The following is a 23,048-nucleotide window of genomic DNA, read 5'->3' as shown; positions in this document are numbered from 1 at the left end:
TAAGTGGTGTGAGTTCACGAACCTCTTGTCGACCTCTGTTCACGAGTCTGGGTATTTTGACATTGGCCTCTCAATATGTATATTCCTTATTGTTGTTTCTTGTTACCAATAATAGTTTATTTCCAACAATAAGCAGCTTTCACTCGGTTAATACTCGGCAGAAATCAAACCTCCATTTGGATCTGACTTCCTTAACTCTTGTGCAAAAAGGTGTGCAGTATACTGCTGCATCCATTTTCAATAAGCTGCCACTCGAATTCAAAAATCTTAGCAGTAATCCATGCGCTTTCAAATCGAAACTGAAGAGTTTCCTCATGGGTCACTCCTTCTACTCTGTCGAGGAGTTCCTTGAAAAATTAAGCTGATTCTCATTGTAATGCTGATAGCGTTTGCTTAAACTTATGGACTGATTTTCTTTCAGGTTCATGAACATTTATTTTTATCTGTTATTACTTTTATGTTGTAAGTTCATGTACTGACTCGTTCCATGACCTTGGAGATTTTCTCCTCAATTTGGTCCTACGGAACTTGACATGTAAATAAATAAATCAGCTGGTTCCAACCTGTTGGCTAACTCGCTGACTCCACTATGACAGTTTAATGAATGGACCAGAATCTAACTACACTTCTTAATATAGATTGTCTTGCCTGTATAGGCTCAAACAAGTCTGGGTTGCCTCACGATGAAAGATGGATGTATTACAAAATACACCAGTGAGACCCCAGATTCTTTTCCAAAAATATCATTTCACTCTGTGAAGAAGAAGAATACATCAGGAGATGCAGTGGCACCTAATAATAACTCCTGTTCTCCACCTAGGCCAGAATCAGACTCAACAAAGGAGAAGGGTAGAAAGTAAAAAACAAGAAACTTCATACATCTGGAAAACCCAACCAGTACAGTTCTACATTGCCACATCCATTGCCATTGAAAGCCATTAATAGGTAGTTGGGGGAAAAAAAAGGGGGGGGGGCCAGAAGCCCCTTCTGTCACCACAGTCAGGGAGGAAATTGTGTGTCATCTGACTGAGAATCACATAAACTTTGTTCTGTGGGCTATCATACTCTAACAGTTTTAGTATCGTAATACCTCAGGTGGAGATTGAGGACCAGCCCACCATTTGCCAAAATGAGTCTGGAAAACAGCCTACAAACCACACTCAGGCAAGCTGGTGTACCAACTGGTATACCAGCTGAGTAGATCTGATCTGGGACTGGCTCACCTCTCTTTCACATAAGTGAGAGGGCACTGTGCGTTAAGCTATATAGGCAGGCCAAAACATGTATAAGGTTTGCATGAGGCCATCTGAAAACCATTGGAAGTTCATGGAGATTGTGCATATTACATTTACATTTACATCTGTAATCTGCAGACCAAAGTGAGTGCAGGGCAGAGGGTACTTCCAATTGTACTACACATTACGGTTTCTTTCCTTTTGATTCACAAATGGAACATAGGAAGAATGGCTATTTGAATCCAATTGTGTACACTGTAATTAATCTAATCTTGTCTTTGTGGTCCTTATAGAAGTGATATCCAGCAGGCTTTAGTATCTTCTTGCATTCCTCATTCAATACTGGTTCTTGAAATTTTGTAAGTAGGCTTTTAAGGGGTGATTGGCTTCTATTTTCAAGCATATGCCAGTTCTTATTTTCAAGCATTTGATGCTTTCCCATTGGTAAAACAAACCTTGGGTTCCACATGCTTGGACACTATTCTAGGATATGTCACACAAGTGTTTTGCAAGCAGTCCACTTTCTAGACTAACAAACTACACAAATGCCAACAATGATACAGAAGCTGACATCCCCTGGCTTCTCATTTGTGTGATCAACCAGATTATATGGTGGAACCAGCCACTACAGGCCATTTCAGTTTCATATAATAACAAAAATAACTACTAACACTTGCCTATGCATATCAATAATTATATTACCATATACCTTAGCAGAAAGTCAGTTACATACTCAGTTCTTGTTTTTACCTAATACTGGTACTGCAAACAAAGCATATGCATAATTTTGTACAGAAGGCCATCAGCTGTCTGTATACTCAGAGAGTTTAATAAATGAACAGGAAGCGTTATTGGGGAGCAGAAAATGAGAGGAGCAGAGAGAGGAAAAGACTGGTGGGTGCATTGGCAGAGAGCAGCGCACAATGAGAAAGAGAAGATTTGAATTGGGAGGGGGTGATAGGACATAGGGGAGGGAAACTGTTGTTGGGTGAAGGCCAGGATAATTTCAGGAGTGAAGAATGCGTTGTACGGATAACTCCCATTTGTGTAGTTCAGAAAAGCTGGTAGTGGAAGGGAGTATCCAAATGGTCTTGTTGTGAAGCAGCCATTGAAATCAAGCATGTTATGTTCAGCTGCATGTTGTGCCAAAAGATGGTCCACTCTGCTCTTGGCCACAGAAAAAATGGCAATGACAATTCGTCCTGGTGGACAGCTGGTTGGTAGTCATACTTATATAAAAAGCTGTACAATGATTGCAGCAGAGCTGATAAATGACATGGCTGATTCCCCAGATTGCCTGGCATCTGATGGGATAGTATAAGCTAATGATGGGACTGGAATAGGAAGTGCTGGGTGGGTGGACTGGGCAGATCTTGCACCTGGGTCTTCCACTGGGATATGATCTCTCAGGCAAGTGGCTGGGATTGGGAGTGGTATGGGGATGGACTAGGAAGCTGTGGAGGTTGGATGGGCAGTGGAACACCACTCTATGAGTGGGTAGAATGTATCTCATTTCAGGACATAATGATGTATAGAAAAAGCCCTGATGAAGGATGTGGTTCAGTTGTTCCACTCCAGGGTGGTTTTGGGTGACAAAGTTGGAGCATTTCTTTGTAACTGATTCTCGTGGGTCCTGGGAGGATTGGGCATTTGTGTGGATATGGCACAGTAAAATTGTTTGCAGGCTTGGCCTGTGGGGTAGGGGGGTAGTGCTTGTCTGTTAAGGTCTTTGTGAGACCATCAGGATACTGGGAAAAGGAGTTAACGTCACTGCAGATATGTCATCCCCAGGCAGTCAGGCTGTATGGGAGGGATTTTTTGGTGTGGGGTGTATGGCAGCTGTCAAAATGCAGATACTGTTGGAAGTTGTCAGGTGTAATGTCGACATGGTGTGTGTGGTGTCATAAGACAGGAGGAGGTCAATGACCAGAAAGTAACACACTGGGTTGAGGAGGACCAAGTGAAGTGGATGGGAGAGAAGGTGTTCAGGTTGTGAAGGAATGAGGGTAGGGTGTATTGGCCCTGAGTCCATATTGTGAACATGCTATCAATGAACCTGAACCACTCCTGGGATTTGGGGTTTTGGGAGGCTAGGAAGGTGTCCCTCAGACTGTCCATAAACGGGTTTGCATATGAGGGTACCACACAGGTGCCCATGGCTGTGCTGTCGGTTTGTATACCTCCCCTTCAAAGGAGAAGTAGCTGTATGTTAGGATAAAGTTTGCATGGTGCATGAGAAACAAGGTAGAGTCTGCAAGACATTTGGTTAAATTTGAAACTAGTTATTACAGAAGCAAGGTGTGTGGAATTTTATTTACTAGGGAACCATCAGCAGAATTTTTGAATAATGCTTGCCTTCATGTTTCACTGCCTGCTCCCATTCCCTCTACACACTTCTATCTAAATAATACATGTCTGTAAGTATTTCACTACAAGCCATTCACTCATCCATTCATCGTGTTCTAAAAGTCCCATCAGGAAAGAGAGCTTTAACATATGTGAACTGAGTCAAACAAGCAAATCAGAAAAACTTAATCTGTATAATGTACTAACAATACTATATCAAAAATATTTTGATACTACCCATTATTATGCAAAATAAATTCAATCAAATAAATTAGAATGAAAGCTGACACTTTAACCAAAATCTGCTGCCTCCTCAGTTGGATTAACTAGCTACTGCTGTAGTTTAATATTTGCTAGTTACATTGTTATTTTTCCAAAAAAATGGTTACCTATTAGGTCATGTTTATTGTGCATTATTACTTGCCATACAGGTTTACAATGAACACTACTATTTGCCAAGCAGCTAACTGCAGTGGCACCACCCAGTGTTACCATGGAAACTGAGTAGCCGGCACAGCATTAGTGTCAACCATTGTAGTGCCACTACTCACATGGCACTGATCCTCAGGCATGCCTGCTGAGGGATCACACCAAACTCCAGCACAGAAGTCAGCACAGGGCCAGTTTGACCTTCTCCTTCTTCTCTGTCGCTATTGATGCAAGTAGTGGAGTACATGGCACGAGTGTTATCGAATTGGCTTTGGTGTTATTCTAGTGAACTCTGTAATATGTGGAAGGCTGATATTGCTTAGACTGGACTTTGCTCAGGAATAGAGATTCAAGATAAGTAACTCTGTTACTTACATTGTTATAAATAAACTCTGTTGTTTGTGTGACTATATTTAGAAAAGAGATGATTTGGAACCTGGACTTTCAAGATTTTTGTAATTAGGCAAGAGAGAAGATTTTTCAACCAATGAGGAACAACAACATCTAACAGAACTGCACAATGTTATCAGCAGCTAATGACATATATTATAGATGGTGCAAACTTTAGCAACTGTCACAGGAATATCTCCCATGCCATGCATGTTTATGGCTTTTACATCATTTACTGAACATGAAGAGTAGAATGCTTACCACTGGTGACTGAAGCTATATTTTTTGGCTTGTCAAATTTTTGCTACAGAAAGACAAAACACCATGTTCTTGTCAGGAAATCTCAAACTGTATCGTCTATTACAAAAACTGGAGTCATTAATCAATATGCTAGAACTTGAGTTGCCAAGAATGTTTTCTTTATTGCAAGAATGTTTTTAAATTAAAATACATAGTATTGCAGTCATGTTAAAATTTTGACAATAGAAAAAGGTTCCCAGTCAATCATATGCAGACTGGGCTGCTGATCGACATGGAATAAGTAGGAATTGCAATTTTAAATGCTTGCATGGGCAGGATTACAAAGACCCTCTAATAGTGGAATTAAGGAATCCTGCATTGAGAAACTCCGTCTCTGATGGGCTGATAGCTCAAACTCATGAAGCTGTCCATGCATCTCAGAGTGTGTTTATGATGGAAGAAAATGTTGTAGCAGCCAGCCCTCACACCAGTCATGCAGGACATCATACCACCTCTGCTGTGACCTCCACCCTCTCCTTAGTCCAAAACAAGCTTTTAAACAACCATACCAGTGTGATTCTTCAGTTTCTCTCTGTGTATTTGTTGACTGAACAGTCCATAGGTGTGCTGCTGGTTCATAGTGTCCAACAGCCACAATATTTTGGCAATCAGACATGTTGCCATCATCAGGCGTGCAGATGAATAGTTCATCAATGCAACTGATGATGGTAACGTGTCTGACCACCGAAATATTATGCCAGTTGGAGGCTATGAACCAGCAGTACTCCCATGGACTATTCAATCGACCATAACAATGGTGACAGGCCCCGTTAACAGTAGAGCCATTACCAGCTGTAAACATTGTTTCATTTGCCTCCACTGGTGCACAACATTTCACAGATGTGACGAAAAAGGGCACTTGCAAGAAGTGTGTTGTAGCAGTTCCAGTGCAGATATGTCCAAACCTATGGAAATGTAACAAGCAAATAACAAGTATATGGAAGTGTAGTCTTCTCAGAACACAATCAAGCAAAAAGTTTAAGGGCCCCACCGTTGCAAGCAATGGAAACAAAATTTTTGACATACAGACACTGTCAGGTGCTCTTCCTAGGAACACTTCCAAATTTTCTTATTTACAACAGAGTCACTTGTCCAGTAAATTGCCTTGCAGTAGCTGACCCCACAGAGAATTCTTTTCACACTTTTGAATTTACAATTCATGAAACAGCAAAATCATCAAAATGCAACTCGCACAAGTGTTCTTTCGAGCAACTATGCATGACAAATTTGGGGCCAACTTCTCAGGCACTGAACTTGAAGAAGCAGAAGGTTTTGTCACAGCTGCTACCTACATGGAAATGATGCCTGAAGTGCACCTAATGCATGCTGTGGTCTTCCAGTAACTTGCAGGGCCACATCACTGAAGGCCAAAGCCTCTGCAGAATGGCTTCATGACCACCCATTACCATACCCTCTCTAACATTTGTGTCTGTTACCAGTGTATGCCACTGCCAAGGCTTCATCTGTCCAGGTGGGCAACCTGATGCGGGCCTATAAGCTCAGTCACCAACCATCCAACTTGTATCAGTGGGACACTTTCTGATGGCCACGGGTCTGTGTTGTAAACCACGGCCCCTGTGATGGTCTTCTTCAATGGTGCCATCAGAACCAGCTATGCCTCCACCATTCTAGTAGGCAGCTGCTGGTTTCTCCATACCTGGTTGACACTTCAGTCCCAGGGTAGCTCATATAACTCCCAAATCAGTGCTTCCCTGTCCCCAATTCCCATCGAGCAGTGTCCTGTCCTGGCTTTTTGCAGTGATGCTGCTGTATTCCCCAATGGCATCTCTTCCAGACCATACACCACCTGTATTGTTCTCCCCCTCTGTTGGGAGCAAGAGGATGTAGAGGTGCTACCTGATGTTGTCATGGAAAACTAGGTGTTGGTACAATGTTATTATTGCCAGCCTATTCAGGCTTGCCTTCTTAGGGGATCATGCCAGACTCTGGCATAGAAGTCAGCATAGGGCTTGTATGATCTTTTCTGCCTTCTCAGTGATGCAGATGCTAGCAGAGGAGTGTGCACCATGAATGCTGTCTTACTGGCTGTGGTTATTTAGGTGGAATTAGTTTGTAATATTGTTTGTAATATAATTAATTCTGATATGGCTTGCACTGTACTTTGCTAGGGAATATAGATGTGAGATAGCTTGTGCTGTTCCTAGTAACATAACATGTTGTTGTTGTTGTTGTTGTTGTTGTGGTCTTCAGTCCTGATGCTGCTCTCCATGCTACTCTATCCTGTGCAAGCTTCTTCATCACCCAGTACTTACTGCAATCTACATCCTTCTGAATCTGCTTTGTGTATTCATCTCTTGGTCTCCCTCTACGATTTTTACCCTCCACACTGCCTTTCAATGCTAAATTTGTGATCCCTTGATGCCTCAGAACATGTCCTACCAACCAGTCCCTTCTTCTTGTCAAGTTGTGCCATAAACTCCTCTTCTCCCCAATTATATTCAATACCTCCTCATTAGTTATGTGATCTACCCGTCTAATCTTCAGCATTCTTCTGTAGCACCACATTTTGAAAGCTTCTATTCTCTTCTTGTCCAAACTATTTATCATCCATGTTTCACTTCCATACATGGCTACACTCCATACAAATACTTTCAGAAACGACTTCCTGACACTTAAATCTATACTCGATGTTAACAAATTTCTCTTCTTCAGAAGCACTTTCCTTGCCATTGCCAGTCTACATTTTATATCCTCTCTACTTCGACCATCATCACTTATTTTGCTCCCCAAATAGCAAAACTCCTTTACTACTTTAAGTGTCTCATTTCCTAATCTAATTCCCTCAGCATCACCCGACTTAATTCGACTACATTCCATTATCCTCATTGTGCTTTCGTTGATGTTCATCTTATATCCTCCTTTCAAGACACTGTCCATTCCGCTCAACTGCTCTTCCAAGTCCTTTGCTGTCTCTGACAGAATTACAATGTCATTGGCGAACCTCAAAGTTTTTATTTCTTCTCCATGGATTTTAATACCTACTCCGAATTTTTCTTTTGTTTTCTTTACTGCTTGCTCAATATACAGATTGAATAACATCGGGGAGAGGCTACAACCCTGTCTCACTCCCTTCCCAACCACTACTTCCCTTTCATGTCCCTTGACTCTTATAACTGCCATCTGGTTTCTGTACAAATTGTAAATAGCCTTTCGCTCCTTGTATTTTACCCCTGCCACCTTTAGAATTTGAAAGAGGGTATTCCAGTCAACATTGTCAAAAGCTTTCTCTAAGTCTACAAATGCTAGAAATGTAGGTTTGCCTTTCCTTAATCTTTCTTCTAAGATAAGTTGTATGGTCAGTATTGCCTCATGTGTTCCAATATTTTTACGGAATCCAAACTGATCTTCCCCGAGGTTGGCTTCTACAAGTTTTTTCATTCGTCTGTAAAGAATTCGCGTTAGTATTTTGCAGCTGTGGCTTATTAAACATGACATCAGAACTGCAATTCTCCATGACAGGTAGAATCCCCATCAGAGTACATAGTGCTGTTCCTGTTAAGTGCAGTTTCCAAGGCTGGTGAGGTATATAAAGGGTGCAACAGCATCAGATGTTAAGTTATCACACTAAAGGACATGGAGACATCACATACTCATGTGGGACAGTGTTGTCAGCATCTGATGGAGTTTGGAAGGGTCCTCACTGTGTGTCTTCATTTGGCTGGCTGGGTGAATCATGCAATATCTAGACTTGTGAGGCATTTGGATGTAAAGTCTAACCACCACAAGCAAGGATCATCATATTGTGCACCAAGCACATCTAATCCCTTCACATATGTGCCTCTCATCTAAGAACTAGTAATGGACTCCCTGTAACATTCCACATCATCCTGCACCATTAGATGGAAACTAGCAGCAGCCAAACTAGGGAACTACGGTCCCGTGTGTAGGTTTCCATTAACACCACAACACAAATGGCTCCATTTGGAGTGGTACCGTGGTTGGGAAGAATAGAATTCTGATTGAATGGTGTCACATTGTGTTCAGCAATGAATTGCAGTTCTGCACTGCCTCTGATGGCCTTTATTGGCAAGTATGGTGGCTACATCACAAAAGGTCACATTCTTCCAATGTTTTAAAGAGGTACAGTGGAGTTACTCCTGGCATCAAGGTGTGTGGAGCCATCGGGTATGATTTCGAGTCACAGATGGCAGTGATAGAGGGAACTCTGATGGCACAATGGAATGTAATATAAATCCTGCATCCTCACCTGTTACCTCTTATGCGACAGTATTTGTGCGCCATTTTTCAGCAGAACAATGCTTGCCCACATGACATATTTTTCTACAGACTGTGTGTTTGTTGCTGAGGTACTTCTGTGGCCAGTAAATCCTCAGATCTGTTCCTTATAGAAAATGTGTGGGACTAACTTGGACAACAACTCCATCCCACTACCAGTATCCAACAGTTGCAGGCCACCTTCCCTGAGGAGAGGGTACAATAGCTTTATCACACCTGTCTCAACTGAATTAGTGCATGTATCCAGGCCAAGGAGGGTGCAATGTGACTGATAAATGGGCTTATACAGCCAAATTCTTTGTAAATTTGACTTGATTTTGTAATCACTGAAATAACATCAATACCCTCTCAACCCATGAAATTTTATTTTGTTTTCTCACCACCTTCTGGCTGCTCCACTGATTTTAGTCAGATAGTGTATATTTTTTTTGTGAACAAACTCCTGACTACATTTTCTGTGTGAGTGGATTGCTTTTACAAAACTAATAAAAATATTTTAATCTGTGCACTTAGGGATTACAATAAATTGCAGGAAGAGGGGCTCATGAGGTACACTTCCACCCCACCCCACACCCCTCCCCCAAAGTGGTAGGGATACCCAATTTCTTGCTCTATATTAGGCAGGAGCTTGTTCAATATATTTGTACCAGAGTAAATAACTCCACCCTGAACCCTACACATGAAGCAAAGTCTATGTGAAAGAAATTTTTATGTCTTGCATTGTGATTCTGTTTGTCACATTTCATTTGAAATGGCATTTTATTGTCAACTACAAAAATCATTAAGGGCCACATGTACTGAGAAGTGAATGTAAGAATCTCAATGTCCATAAAAAAGCATGTGCAAGATATATGGCTAGCTGCTTTATTGCAATATTCCTGCTGTTTGCTTCTGTTGATTAAAATCTGTATCTACTTTAGGTACACTGCCCCAGAAGATGATTCCAGAAGACAACAAGTAGGGAAAATATGCAGAATAAGTCTATGCTCTGGTCTCTACATTAGCAGAATGAAAGATGCCTCTAAGAGGAAAATATTCTGTAATGAGATTCTTGACTAGTTTATCTGTGTGTTGGATCCATTTTCACTTATCATTTAGCTGTATTTCAAGGAATGTTACAAAGAATTTTTTATTTAGTGTATGACCATTACAATGTCCTGGTTCTTTACCATGATATCAGTTGGCAATGGATTATCTGAATGGGAGCTACCACTTCCTGTCATTCAGTCTTGCTCACATTATTTCTGCGCACTCTCAAAATCTTCTGATCAAACTTTGTTTCTCAAAGTGCTGCAGTTACTGCTGGAAGTTAAGATTACAAAACCAACATCCAACTCTCGAAATAAATATGGTGCTTCTCATAAACAAAGTATCATGTCTTATACTCCTGTATACAAGGTCCGTGCATTGCAAGGTTTTTTTGTTATACAGAACATCACAGTTACAGTAATAAAGACTAAATCCAAAAATGGTTTGTCTTATTTAATAGATTCAATTGAGTAAGTATATAACAAGTTTTGTTGATGTCCATGTGATGTCACAGGAATTGTCATGGCTGCTCTCCCTCCATGGCTCACATCATACCTCCAAGACAGGACCCAATGACACAGAATAAACTGTCTAACTGGCAGGTACTGTGAACATGCTGCAATGTTTATTGTCATCCTGGCTAGCAGGTATGCTGCATCCAGCAATTTCATAATACCTGTGCATAAATAAAACATATGTGCAAACAGTGGGCTATACTAATTTATTATGAAAATAAACTATTTATAGCGGCAATCATCATTTGTAGGTTTAGGAAATGCTTGTGCAGTACATCACTTCACAGATTCCTCTTCTTGCGTGAATGATGTTATCACTACTGTGAAATTCCAATCAAAGAGTAAACATTTAAAATTCAAAACTATTTTAATCTTCTCAACTACAAGTATCAATATCTTGTGTGTATTTGATGTCTAATCACAGTTGTAATTGCATATAATTTGTAATAAATACACTATTTGTGTTTATTACAGCTGTAATGTCCTACAATGAATTATAAATCACCAATCACAGGCATGTATTTGCCTCAACTTCATTTTGATCAAGTTTCATAACATTTCTATCAGATAATCATTCCTTTACTATGGATATGGGACCTTGGATGACAAACATTTATTATGAAAGCAGATTGCTAAAATGCTTTAAAATATTTCTTTGTTTTGTCTCATGAACTACTCCTTATCAGAATCTGCAGTCCAGTATTCATTTAGTGCAACATCTTTATTTCATCTGTTCAAATATACTTCTTGCAAAACTCAGCCTTGTCCAGCCACGCTCACAAAAGTTTTGAAAATCACTTACATGTGCTACACCTCAATCAAGTCTGTGAATACATGTTTTAATAAATGGGTATACTAAGGGTTGCAAGATGGAGACTATTGAATATTTTAAAGAGAAGGATAACCAAGGTATTCCACCTCAGGATTCCCTCACTGACTTGTTCTTTGCTGAGAACCTGTAGCTTATCCTCTAGGACAGATTTCCCTGGCTTCACCCACACAGGACACAAAAAGTTATTCTAACACCTTACTATTGGTGCTAAGTGAAGAGGGTAGCAACATGACACTGTAATCACCTTTGCCTCTGTAAACTCCACATACAAATTAAACCATTTAAATTGACTAAATTACCCAAAACCTCCCATAGATTATTCTTATAAACACAACCATATTACTTATCATATTCAATAAAAACTAAGATAATAGAAACTCCTCTAGGAAGAGTATATGAGACTCTACAAAACTTACAGAGCTGTACTGGAATACTGTCCTGTGTAGTTGTTACAGAGAACATAACATCCATTGTTATGAGGCAAGTTTCCCCATAAGAAACTTTCAGCATTCATAAAACTGCCACCAAACTAGAGGAGTTGCATGTTTTGAACAGTTAATAAGCATTTGTTGTCAGCCATTCTACATTCAATTACTTATCTTTCCAAACATGAAGAATAGCATGCAAAACTCAAACACTTGCATCATTGTTATGTCACCTTCAAATTAGCATAAGGAACAGATTAACAGACTTGGGTAAATTCATTTACTTTGCTACTTTTACCTGGTTTTAAATATGTTACATGTACTGTATTTATTTTACTCATCTGTACATAGTCACTCACTGTTGTTAACTTTGAATGCCCTCTTACTGTATTTTTCAACAAATGCCCTCCTATTATATAGTTTAAAAAACATACCTGGATGACAGCCTGCCGTGTTAACACTTCATAGCTAAGGGTATATCCCCCTTGATCCATCCTTCCAAAAATGATGGAGCCAACATCCAACTCCACTTAGGGGAAAAAAACTCTTCTAACTTCTAAAGTCTATTTTCTGGATAAAGTTTGTCAATTTGTATTGTTTGACACATGTTGATGTAACACTATGTCTGTCATGGAGTATAGGTTAATTAGGAGTATTTTCAGTTGTAAAGAAGACAGGGAAAGAATTAAGAGATTGTCATACAGAAATATAAAGCTGAAGAAACTTACAGAGAACTCAGTAAATTTGCTAGATTTGCACAGAATCTAAATTATCTGAGAAACATTTCTGATGACACATGTTTCTTGATTGTGCCTGTATTATGTTCCATTGTCACATCCTGGACACTGGCCTTGGCTCCATAATGTTCATGGTTTACTCTGTCAGAAATTTAATTCAACAATATTATGAAAAGGATAGTTGCTACTCACCATGTAGTGGAAATGCTGAGTCACATACAGGCACAACAAAAAGACTGTCAGAAAATGAGCTTTTGGCCAACAGGGGCTTTCTCAGAATAGAACATCACACACAACTCATGAAAATGCAATTCACACACATATTACTGCAGTCTCCGGCTGCTTAGGCTATGCTATGAGCAGCTGTGCATGATTGGAGATGCAACTGGGTGGTAAGGATAAGGAGGTGGCTGGGGTGGAGACTGTGGGTGCATTGATTGAATAGAGGACTGTGCTGGAATAGGAACAGGGAAGGGGCTAGAGGGTAAGGACAAAGCTTAACAAAAGTTGAGGCCTGGAGAGTTTGGGATATATTGACAGAGAGCTCCCACCTGCACAATTCAGAAAAGCTGGTGTTGGTGGAAAGGATACAGATGGCACAGGCTGTGAAACAATCATTGAAATGAAGAACATTGCATTGGGAGGGTTGCTTGGCAATGGTGATCCAGCTGTTCCTTGGCCACAATTTGTTGGTAGCCATTCATATGGACAGACAGCTTGTTAGCTGTCTATCCACATGAATGGCCACTGACAAACTGTGGCCAAGAAACAACTAGACCACCATCGCTGGGCATGCTGCCCAACACAACATTCTTCATTTCATTGACTGCTTCACAGTCTGTGCCACCTGGATCCTTCCCCCTAACACAAGATATTCTGAATTGCTCAGATGTGAACTCTCCCTGCAATATAGCCCATTACTCTCCCGACCTCAACCTTCATTAGTCTTTGTCCTTATCCTCTACCAGTTTCCCTGTTCCCATTCCAGAACTACACAGTCCTCTATTCCACCAATGCACCCACAGTCTTTTTACCTCTCCCCTTTTCTGCTAACCCCCCCCCCCCCCCACCTCTGACTGCATCTAGCTGCATGATCCTCTCTCCATCTGGTCCCCGTATGTTCCTGCAAGCAGTAATTTACCATCCCCCACCCTTATCCCTCCCCATCCCCGCCCCAGCCTCCTCCTTATCCCCAATACCCAGTTGTGTCTCTTATCATGTGCAGCTGTTCACAGTGTGGCCCCAGCAACCAGAGATGCTGCAGTCATGTGTGTGTGAGTTGCATTTGTGTGAATGTGTGTGTATGTTCTATCTCTGACAAAGACTGTTGGCCAAAAGGTCATTTTCTGGCAGGACAGTCTTTTCATTGTGCCTGTCTGTGACGCAGCATCTCCACTATATAGTGAGTAGCAACTACCCTTTTCATAATATTATTACATTCCATCCTGGATTTTCCATTGTAGAAAATAATTTGAACTATTCAGAACACCATTCCTCATATTAAATAAAATAAGAAAAATAACAGGGCTATATTGCCTCATATAGACAATAAAAAGATAATAAAATCACAAACACAAGTAGATGCAGTTGTAAAATCTTGTTGATTAAACAGGAGTTTCTCTTTTCTTGCTCCATGTTGTGGAAGAAAGACACTACATTAGTAAGGATGCCTCTAGACCAAGTCCTATACCCTTCTCCAAGGTTAGGAATGTAAATTACTTTTAAACCTACTCTCCAAATATTATTATAATAATGTCCGCCCCCGGTAGCTGAATGGTCAGCGCAACAGAATGTCAATCCTGAGGACCCGGGTTCAATTTCTGGCTGGGTCGGAGATTTTCTCCACTCAGAGACTGGGTGTTGTGTTGTCCTAATCATCATCATTTCTTCCCCATCGACTCACAAGTCACTGAAGTGGCGTCAAATGGAAAGACTTGCACCCAGCGAATGGTCTACCCAATGGAAGGCCCTAGTCACACGACATTACATTACATTATAATAACATGGGTAAAGAATCTCTAGTGTCAATTGTTCTTGAGAGCTAGGAGACCAGTACTTTTCCTAAAAACTGATCCAGGACATACATTCAATGGCATGAGCAGTTCCACACTCCACCACATCAACCCAAAAAGGCTGACACAGGACTATATTATACTTTACCTTAAGTTTTCATGTCCAGGCAAGAACATCTAAACTCAAGCCTTCCAAAACTCTGCAGCTATAATAATAGCTAAGTCATTGCACAAAAATCAAAATCTTCCACTGTACAAGCACATATTCAAACATCTGTGTTTCTCTGCATTGATATTGATTGCCTTCAGAGTAGCCCAATGAAACCATATGTAACTTACATTTTACAACTCCTGTCCTCAGTTTATTCAGTGCTCTTGATGTACTATGCTGTAGTTATTATGCTAGTCTGATTTTCTCTTTTGGGTGCAGGTTTGTATTTTGCAGAGATTGTAACTATAAAGATATGCAACAGGTCTCAGGTTGACCTTCTAGTGGTACTGTCCATTGGATCAAGCTCTTCCTTGACTCAAAAAGAGTTGGAGCTGGTTGGTAGTTATACATGAAGTACATTGGGACAGTTTGCTGTTTTTTCCTTCCAGTATTGCTAGCTACCTTGCTCTGATATCTCGTGGTGTTATGACTGCAATTAGGTAAATTTTGTGGACAGCTGTAGGCCTCAAACAACTGGTGACAATCCTGGCAGTCTCATCCAAAGCAATATCTACTTATTTGGAGTGGCAAGACACCTTCCATCTACATCTACATCTACATTTATACTCCGCAAGCCACCCAACGGTGTGTGGCGGAGGGCACTTTATGTGCCACTGTCATTACCTCCCTTTTCTGTTCCAGTCGCGTATGGTTCGCGGGAAGAACGACTGTCTGAAAGCCTCCATGCGTGCTCGAATCTCTCTAATTTTACATTCGTGATCTCCTCGGGAGGTATAAGTAGGGGGAAGCAATATATTTGATACCTCATCCAGAAACGAACCCTCTCAAAACCTGGCGAGCAAGCTACACCGCGATGCAGAGTCTGCCACTTGAGTTTGCTAAACATCTCCGTAACGCTATCACGGTTACCAAATAACCCTGTGACGAAACGCGCCGCTCTTCTTTGGATCTTCTCTATCTCCTCCGTCAACCCGATCTGGTACGGATCCCACACTGATGAGCAATACTTAAGTATAGGTCGAACGAGTGTTTTGTAAGCCACCTCCTTTGTTGATGGACTCTCCCAATGAATCTCAACCTGGTACTCGCCTTACCAACAATTAATTTTATATGATCATTCCACTTCAAATCGTTCCGCACGCATACTCCCAGATATTTTACAGAAGTAACTGCTACCAGTGTTTGTTCCGCTATCATATAATCATACAATAAAGGATCCTTCTTTCTATGTATTCGCAATACATTACATTTGTCTATGTTAAGGGTCAGTTGCCACTCCCTGCACCAAGTGCCTATCCGCTGCAGATCTTCCTGCATTTCGCTACAATTTTCTAATGCTGCAACTTCTCTGTATACTACAGCATTATCCGCGAAAAGCCACATGGAACTTCCGACGCTACTGGTACCACATATTTTCTGGCTGCAAAACAGAATCCTGTTGTTAATGATCGAAGAACTTTAAACTGTCCTTTCCATGTTGATCCAGTTAGTTTGTTTATATTGTTTCTTGCACATATTTTCCCTTTAAGCTCAGTGCAAATGCTTTGTGGTTTCTTTATTATGCAGGTGTAATACACATACTTGAGGTTCTCCTGAATTAGACTAAACATGTTCCTCCTCGCAGTAGTTCCTCAAGGTTTCCAAAGCTTCTTTCAGTTTTCTTTCAACCTATGCAAATGTTCTTACTAAAGCAGTGATGAGAGTGTCATCTGCATATATGAATCTTTTTATTTTCAGCTGGTGTGGCTGTCTATTTTTGTATATATTGTAAAGAATACGGGAAAGAATGCTCCACTGCATTTGATTTCTCCACCTACTTTTCTTCTCTTGGAGAATTACATGGAATCATTAGTTCTGCAGCAGGTCTCTCTAACATGTAAGTCACTTGACTGTCCTGTGTAATTTCATTGGTGGTTTACCGTATTGTACACAGCAGAGAGGTCAACAGACAGCAGCAGTTAAGACTTTGGAATTTGGTGAAGAATCGCTCCAGGGCTTCAGAACAATGCCTTCAACCAAGGTCAGAGCAATGGCTTACAAACTTGATGTCACTCACTGGCTTCTTAGGAGTTTTGCAAAGGAAAATCGTTTACCTCCTTACCGTGCATAAAAGATCAATGCTTTGGAAGTAGAAGATTCTGCAAGGTGAGCAAACTTTTGTGCGTGGTTGTTAAGCCACTGTGACTATCCCAACAATTTGAATTTTATCATCTTCATCTTATTTAACCCTGCACTAGTTGTGTGCTGTATCATTATGGGGTTAGGCACATAGGGGACTCCTTTCCCCCATTTGCGTTTCTTAATTACTCATTGAAATGATTATCAAATGTTCTTTAGTTGCTTTTTCTATGTTTTTATATGTGTATGGATGGAAATAAAACACAAAATTCCAAAAAAATATTTCAATAATTTATTTCAGAAACAGTTAACACATACAGTATGAAAATGAGGCAAACACATCCACCTTTTACATTTATGACGCCATTTTCTAGTTGACTTGTCTTTTTGCCTTCCATACTCTTGGCAACATCCTTTGGAACCTTCTCTGGGATTGTCTCGTGGTGTAACTGATGAATTTATGCCCAATAGAACATGTGCACACCACCATAATTCAGCGGGAATTTGAGGTACAGTAGATCTGTACTGAATTTGAGGAATTTCCCAGGCCAACCTCTGCAGAAACACCATTCTTTTCAATGATTTAGGTGTTCTAGAATTTTCATGGCAGAAACATTAAGTAAATTATAGAAAACAACCATAGGCCACCTACAATTGTTTCGCGACACATCAATTTTATGAATTAGTTGATCAAGTAAATCAACTCCAATCTTTGTCATATTGTAAAAAGTTACAATTTATGGTTTCAGTGAATCTCTTGTATCTTTATCAATGGTATCATCATGATGTAATGTAGATATCAAGAGAACAGCTGATTAACTTTAGGGCAGTATGAAACTAGTATACAATTCTCTTGGAAGCCAAACAAAGAAGAATATTGACGTCTTTGCTTATTAGGTAAAAACTCCTTGGGGATTTCCTTCTTGTTTTTCTGGAGCATTCCACCGTATGTCAGTCCCATGTCTTCTAGTAGCTTCTTAGCCAGTGGTATACTGCTGAACCATCACTAGTAATGTTACGGTGAGTCCCGCTGACAGGTTCCACTAATCTCATTACTACATCTCTAGGAGAATTATTGTGCTTGAAAGGGCCCTTCGGCTGGGTGCCAACATAAGTTTCTAAGTTGAAAGTATAGGCAGTTATAGCATCTACCAAAGCAAATGTCTTAATGCCGTAGGAAGGCTTTTTAGGAAGATAATGTCTGAATTGGCATTTTCCTCAAAAAGAAAGTAACTGCTCATCGACAATCAGATATTCACTTGCAACAAAGTGTTTTGAAAAATTATGAACAACAGTCTCAAAAATGTCTCTAATCGGGGCTAATTTATCAATTTCTTTTTGAAGGCTTCTGTCCCTCACATCATCAAAACGTAAACATCTTGGAAGAAATTTAAATCTTTTTTTCACTCACAGTTGGGTAATAGGATTATAAGCTGTTTCCTCTAGTGTTATCCCAGAGCATCCTGGTGTTTTTTCTAGAACTTCTTAGGGTTCCTATTAGTTAGACTATGCTGAAAGTGCTCTAATTTCAGTTTCGTCAGGGAGTCTAGCATCTCTATGTCTCTGAAATTTGCTTTTCAAATTTCTTACATAATTATTTGTGCAGCTAACTATAATTTTGTAAACACTGCTGTCTAAGAAAAGATCTAATAACTTATGTTCAGAATGTATTGGTGATGGTTGCATCTTGGGGCCAGGTAGATGAGTTATTATATTCTCTGACCTTGTTCTCACATTTCTTTTACGAAAATACTTAGATCATTTTGTTTTAGTGTCCTTCCCAAGACTATAGGAAATACTAGCCTCACCATTCTTATTATCGTATTCAGCTGCAGATTGTTCAGTTTCAGTAACACGATCGCTTTCCATCAGTTTATTATCTTCATTTGAATCAAATTCTTCAGAATCAAATATGTCATTTTTATCACTCTTTGCATCTTCTTCGAGCCACCTCATCCACACTTCAGGGTCATAAGACACATCCACTCTTCTTTTCATTGGATCTGACATCCCTAAAATATAAACAGGTTTATGAGTATCAGTTTCTGTAAATTACAGTTCATGTTGAAGACTGCATAAGTAATCATTTTAGTTAACGTAGCTATTTTATTCAGATTAATAAAAATTTTAAATATTGTACTTACATTGAATTTAGTATGTAAAAAAAAGGCACTTAAGAAACTGTTACGTAGATAGGTGCGAGGTGGACAGTTTTATCCCAACTCACTTCAGTTTCAGTAAAGCACTGTTTCTATTCTGTCAGAGAATTTCTGAATAAGTAACAAAATTAATTGTAGTAGGTACCTAATTTTAATTGCTAATACTATGTATTATTGTAACTTATCTTTGACCTGTCCAATATCAATTGTACAATTTGTGCTATATGATAAAACTGGACCAATAAAAAATCAAATCAAATCAAATCAACGTCCTGCTGCTCTCTGTTTAGCTTTACAACTGACATTAACTGTAAACAAATCTTCAACAATGCACCCACTTGAAATGTACTGAATGTGAGAATGCTGTAACTTTAAATGTAAAGAAAATAATCACAATGTAAAACCACTAAGTGATAGGTGTACCCCACGCGCCCATTCCAGGGTTAAGAATGACATGGTTTTTACTAGGTAAGTAGTATTTAACATTCATAACCATCACAGGGGCATATGAAAAACCCCATTATATTCAAGAACATGATCACAGGCTAGTTTTTTGGTGAATGTCTGGGAATGAATTGTTGGTTTATTCTATATCCCCGACTATTTTCAGTTTTTGTGAGTAGAATTTATCATATTGTTGGAAGAGATTCTTCTCCTCAAAATAAAACAGAGGTTGTTCCAACAGGGTGATGATACACTTTATTCTACTATGGCAGTCAGGTGACATGTGAATTCAGTGTTTTGGTGTAGGTGGGTTGGGTGCAGAGGTCTCAGTGAGTGGCCTCTCAGATTGCTCAATTTAACACCACTGGATTTTGTTGTGTAAGGGTTTATGAAAGATTGCATCTACCAAACATCATCCAATATCATGAAGAACTGTCACAGGAATTTTTTAGGCTGTGGCAATCATCACAACTTGCCAATCATTTTCTTGACGACATCAACTTTGTGGCAATGTTGGATGCAGGAATTTGAGCATTTGCTACAAAATGTGATCTTGAAAATTTAATTTCTGTTTCTTTTTCTTGATTGTCTTATTTCATACTTACTTTTCTACTGAACATGATAGAATGAAAGTTCATTCATACTTTCTGTAAGTTAGCAAAAATTAAAACATGAGACATGTAGATTTCGTTGTTAATAACATTGCATCTAACACATGTTGACTATCTTATTGCTACACTGCTTCTACAGTACAACTTACTATCTTAACAAATCACTGACATTTTTTATCAGAGTTGGTTTAATAGTCAAGCTTTACCGAGTAAAGAGCATAGAAAGTTTGTGTCTAATGTAACCAACCATGGCTGGGAATTTAATGTTTGCCTAGCTTTGACAATCAGCTGAGACAATTGTCTTCAGCTAATTTAATTAATAACCATGTTATTTAGCAAAACAGCTGGGTATGAGTTAATTCAAATGTGCTCATTTCTATCCAATCATTACTCACTGAGTGTCAATTATGGCCATAGCTCCGCAACTATGAATTTATCATGTATGACAGTTTGGAAACTATTGCCCAATTTGACGTCCCCTGCCCTACTCTGACCTTATACTTACATTATTTTCCTCAGACATATATGAGAGTGTAATCAGGCAATGTGTCACCAAATTCTTATATGAACTTGCTGAGTAATAATCAACACTGAGTTCTAATAGATAGAGCTACAGAAATATAAATTATGGATTACAAAGAAGAAATAATTAGATATCCAGAAAATAACAGATGTATAGAAATTGTGGTGTTGTCCAAAGAATGAGGTACCATGTCAAAGTTGGTACCTCATGACAGAACCGCCAGTAAGGGCAGTACTGCCAGACGTAGCAACAAATGGGAGACATTGGCATAGACACACTCTGAAGAGTTTCTATATGCCACTGCTGTCAGAGTGCTGCTACAAAGTGCAACGCCAACCGGCCCACTCGATAATCATTGCCTACAACGACACCATTGTCCTTGCATCAGATACAGCTGCATCCTAACAGAATTATTAGTCAGACTGTGTAGAAAAGTTCATAGTCAGATGTACACTGAGATGGGACTATTATTCTGAATCGTATCAAGTAACAAGTTATAGTTTTCTGTGACATTAATGAATACAGGTTGTCTTTTGTGTGGACATGGATTGTTTGCAAGTTAAATACTTTATATTGTTCAAATAATAACAAAGTGAGCTAATGTTTTGTTTCTGTTGTACTCACAGCATCCAGTCAACCTATTCCAGCAATAAATCTAGGCTTGGTACAACACTCCACAATGTCAATAAGTATGTCTCAAGTGTTTTTCCTTATTTTTTTCCACCACAATGGCGATAATGATATGTGCATGTTTATTCCGATGCATTGAATTCCACCCTGGTCTGTCTCTGCCTCATGGATATTTTTAGTCTTCTGCTAGCCACAGTGCCCAGAATAATATTTTTATATTGTGTTTACTACAAAGTGTTTAACCATTTCTGAACTGCCACAAGAAATGTATCTAAACTAATTTGTTCAGTTTCAGGTACAGCATACTGAATGACTGCTGCTCAGTGTATAACAGATATCAACCTTAACGGCGCAACATGCAGTTCCACAACTGGTTGCTGCTCCCAAGTTCCACCTGTTTCACAGTAAAGAAGAGGACTGGTTGGAATATCACACCCAGCTACAAGTACACTTCACAGCATTCAACACTAAAGGAATGGTGTGCATTCCTTTCTTTTTGTCAACAGTAGGAGTGGACGTATACAGACTGTGTCTCAAGTTGTTCTCCCACTCTCATCCAGAAGATATTGCATATCAGGAACTCATTCACAAAATTGACAAATATTATGAAGCACAAATTCATGGTGCTGCAGTGGGATTTAAATTTTTCCTTCTTAAGAAGCACCCTGAACATTCATGGAAACAGTGGACTGCTGAACTTAAACGGCTGGTGACTTGTAGGTTCAAGTGTTCTTGTGGACTCAGTTACAGTGATGTTGTGTTACATGATGCATTCACACAAAATGTGTCAATCACAAGCATCTGTAGTGCTATCCTAAAGTTACCAGATCTGGGTCTCAAAACAGTTTTATCAACTTTAGAGTCTCAAAGTATTATGGGCACATCTAAAGTTGATTTTGAGGCTCCATTTATTTCTCTTGTTCATAGTGCACAAGGCACTCAGTGTCCAACCCATGGTAATGTTAAGGTGAATAAAAGTAGGGCTCAGACTAATAGTAAAAGTAAAGGAAAGACTTTTTGGTCATGTGGTACACAAGGTGTACTTCTGATTAAGATGAGGAAGTCTATTCGTCAGTGTTTTGCAAATAATGGTAGAAAAGTGTGTCCTTGGGACAATGCAAAATGTATCACGTGTGCTAAGTAAGGTCTATCCAGCCGCCAGGGCAGGCACCGGTCTCATGCTCAGCTACAGTGTTGCTATCAGGAAGTGAACATTATTTCAGCACTGCCATTAATTCTGGTGCCAACATCGGCTCACTTTTCCACTTCATGGAAACCTTCTGCTGTTGTCCACAAACAGAAGAACAAACTTCTTGCTCAATTAAGAGTGGCTCAAAAAGCAATTAAATTTCAATTAGACACATGTGCATCTGTTTTCCTTATCTGTAAAGATACCTGTGAAATGATTGGTAGCCCAAGGCTACAGAAGCCTATTTCTGTTTTTTTCTGCATATAAAGGACGTGAAATGCCAGTACTTGTTGTGTGCAGTTTGTCAGCAACTTTTCACGATTTTGCAAAATGCGTTTCATTTCATGTATTTTGTTCTAGAAACAGTGAAAACCTTTTTGGTTTAGACTTGTTTGATTTGTTCAGCCTGTGCAGACAGGACAATGTTATTACAAATCAGTGTTTCAGTGCCTGATACTATGTTTCTGGCTTGTGTAATAAGCACAGTGAACTTTTTGAACCAGGATTAGGAAGGGCTAAAGATTCCAAAGTGCACGTAACTATTAAAGACAATACACACCCATCATTTTATCATGCTCATCCTGCCTCCATGTAATATATGAGCAGGTTGTTCAGGAACTGTAGTGATGGAAAGGCAATGGGCAGCCCCCTTGGTAATTCTCAAAAAGCCATCAGGAGATTTATGTATGTGTGCT

The 23,048-nt window shown here is 39.6% G+C and overlaps 1 protein-coding gene across 1 annotated transcript in view; it reads left to right on the top strand.

The window, feature by feature from the left end:
- LOC126234627 (uncharacterized) overlaps positions 1-22,521 on the top strand; it is a 56,060-nt gene extending 33,539 nt beyond the window's left edge. The window contains exon 2 of the mRNA XM_049943354.1: positions 21,454-22,521. Within this exon, the coding sequence (XP_049799311.1) occupies positions 21,640-22,308 (669 nt within the window). The 5' untranslated portion in view covers positions 21,454-21,639 and the 3' untranslated portion in view covers positions 22,309-22,521. The remainder of the gene's footprint in view (positions 1-21,453) is intronic.
- Positions 22,522-23,048: the final 527 nt, after the last annotated feature.

Source organism: Schistocerca nitens, chromosome 2, assembly GCF_023898315.1.
Source record: "Schistocerca nitens isolate TAMUIC-IGC-003100 chromosome 2, iqSchNite1.1, whole genome shotgun sequence".
NCBI lineage: Eukaryota > Metazoa > Arthropoda > Insecta > Orthoptera > Acrididae > Schistocerca > Schistocerca nitens.
Note: the sequence above shows the minus strand (reverse complement) of the source record. Positions and strands in the feature narration are given on the sequence as shown.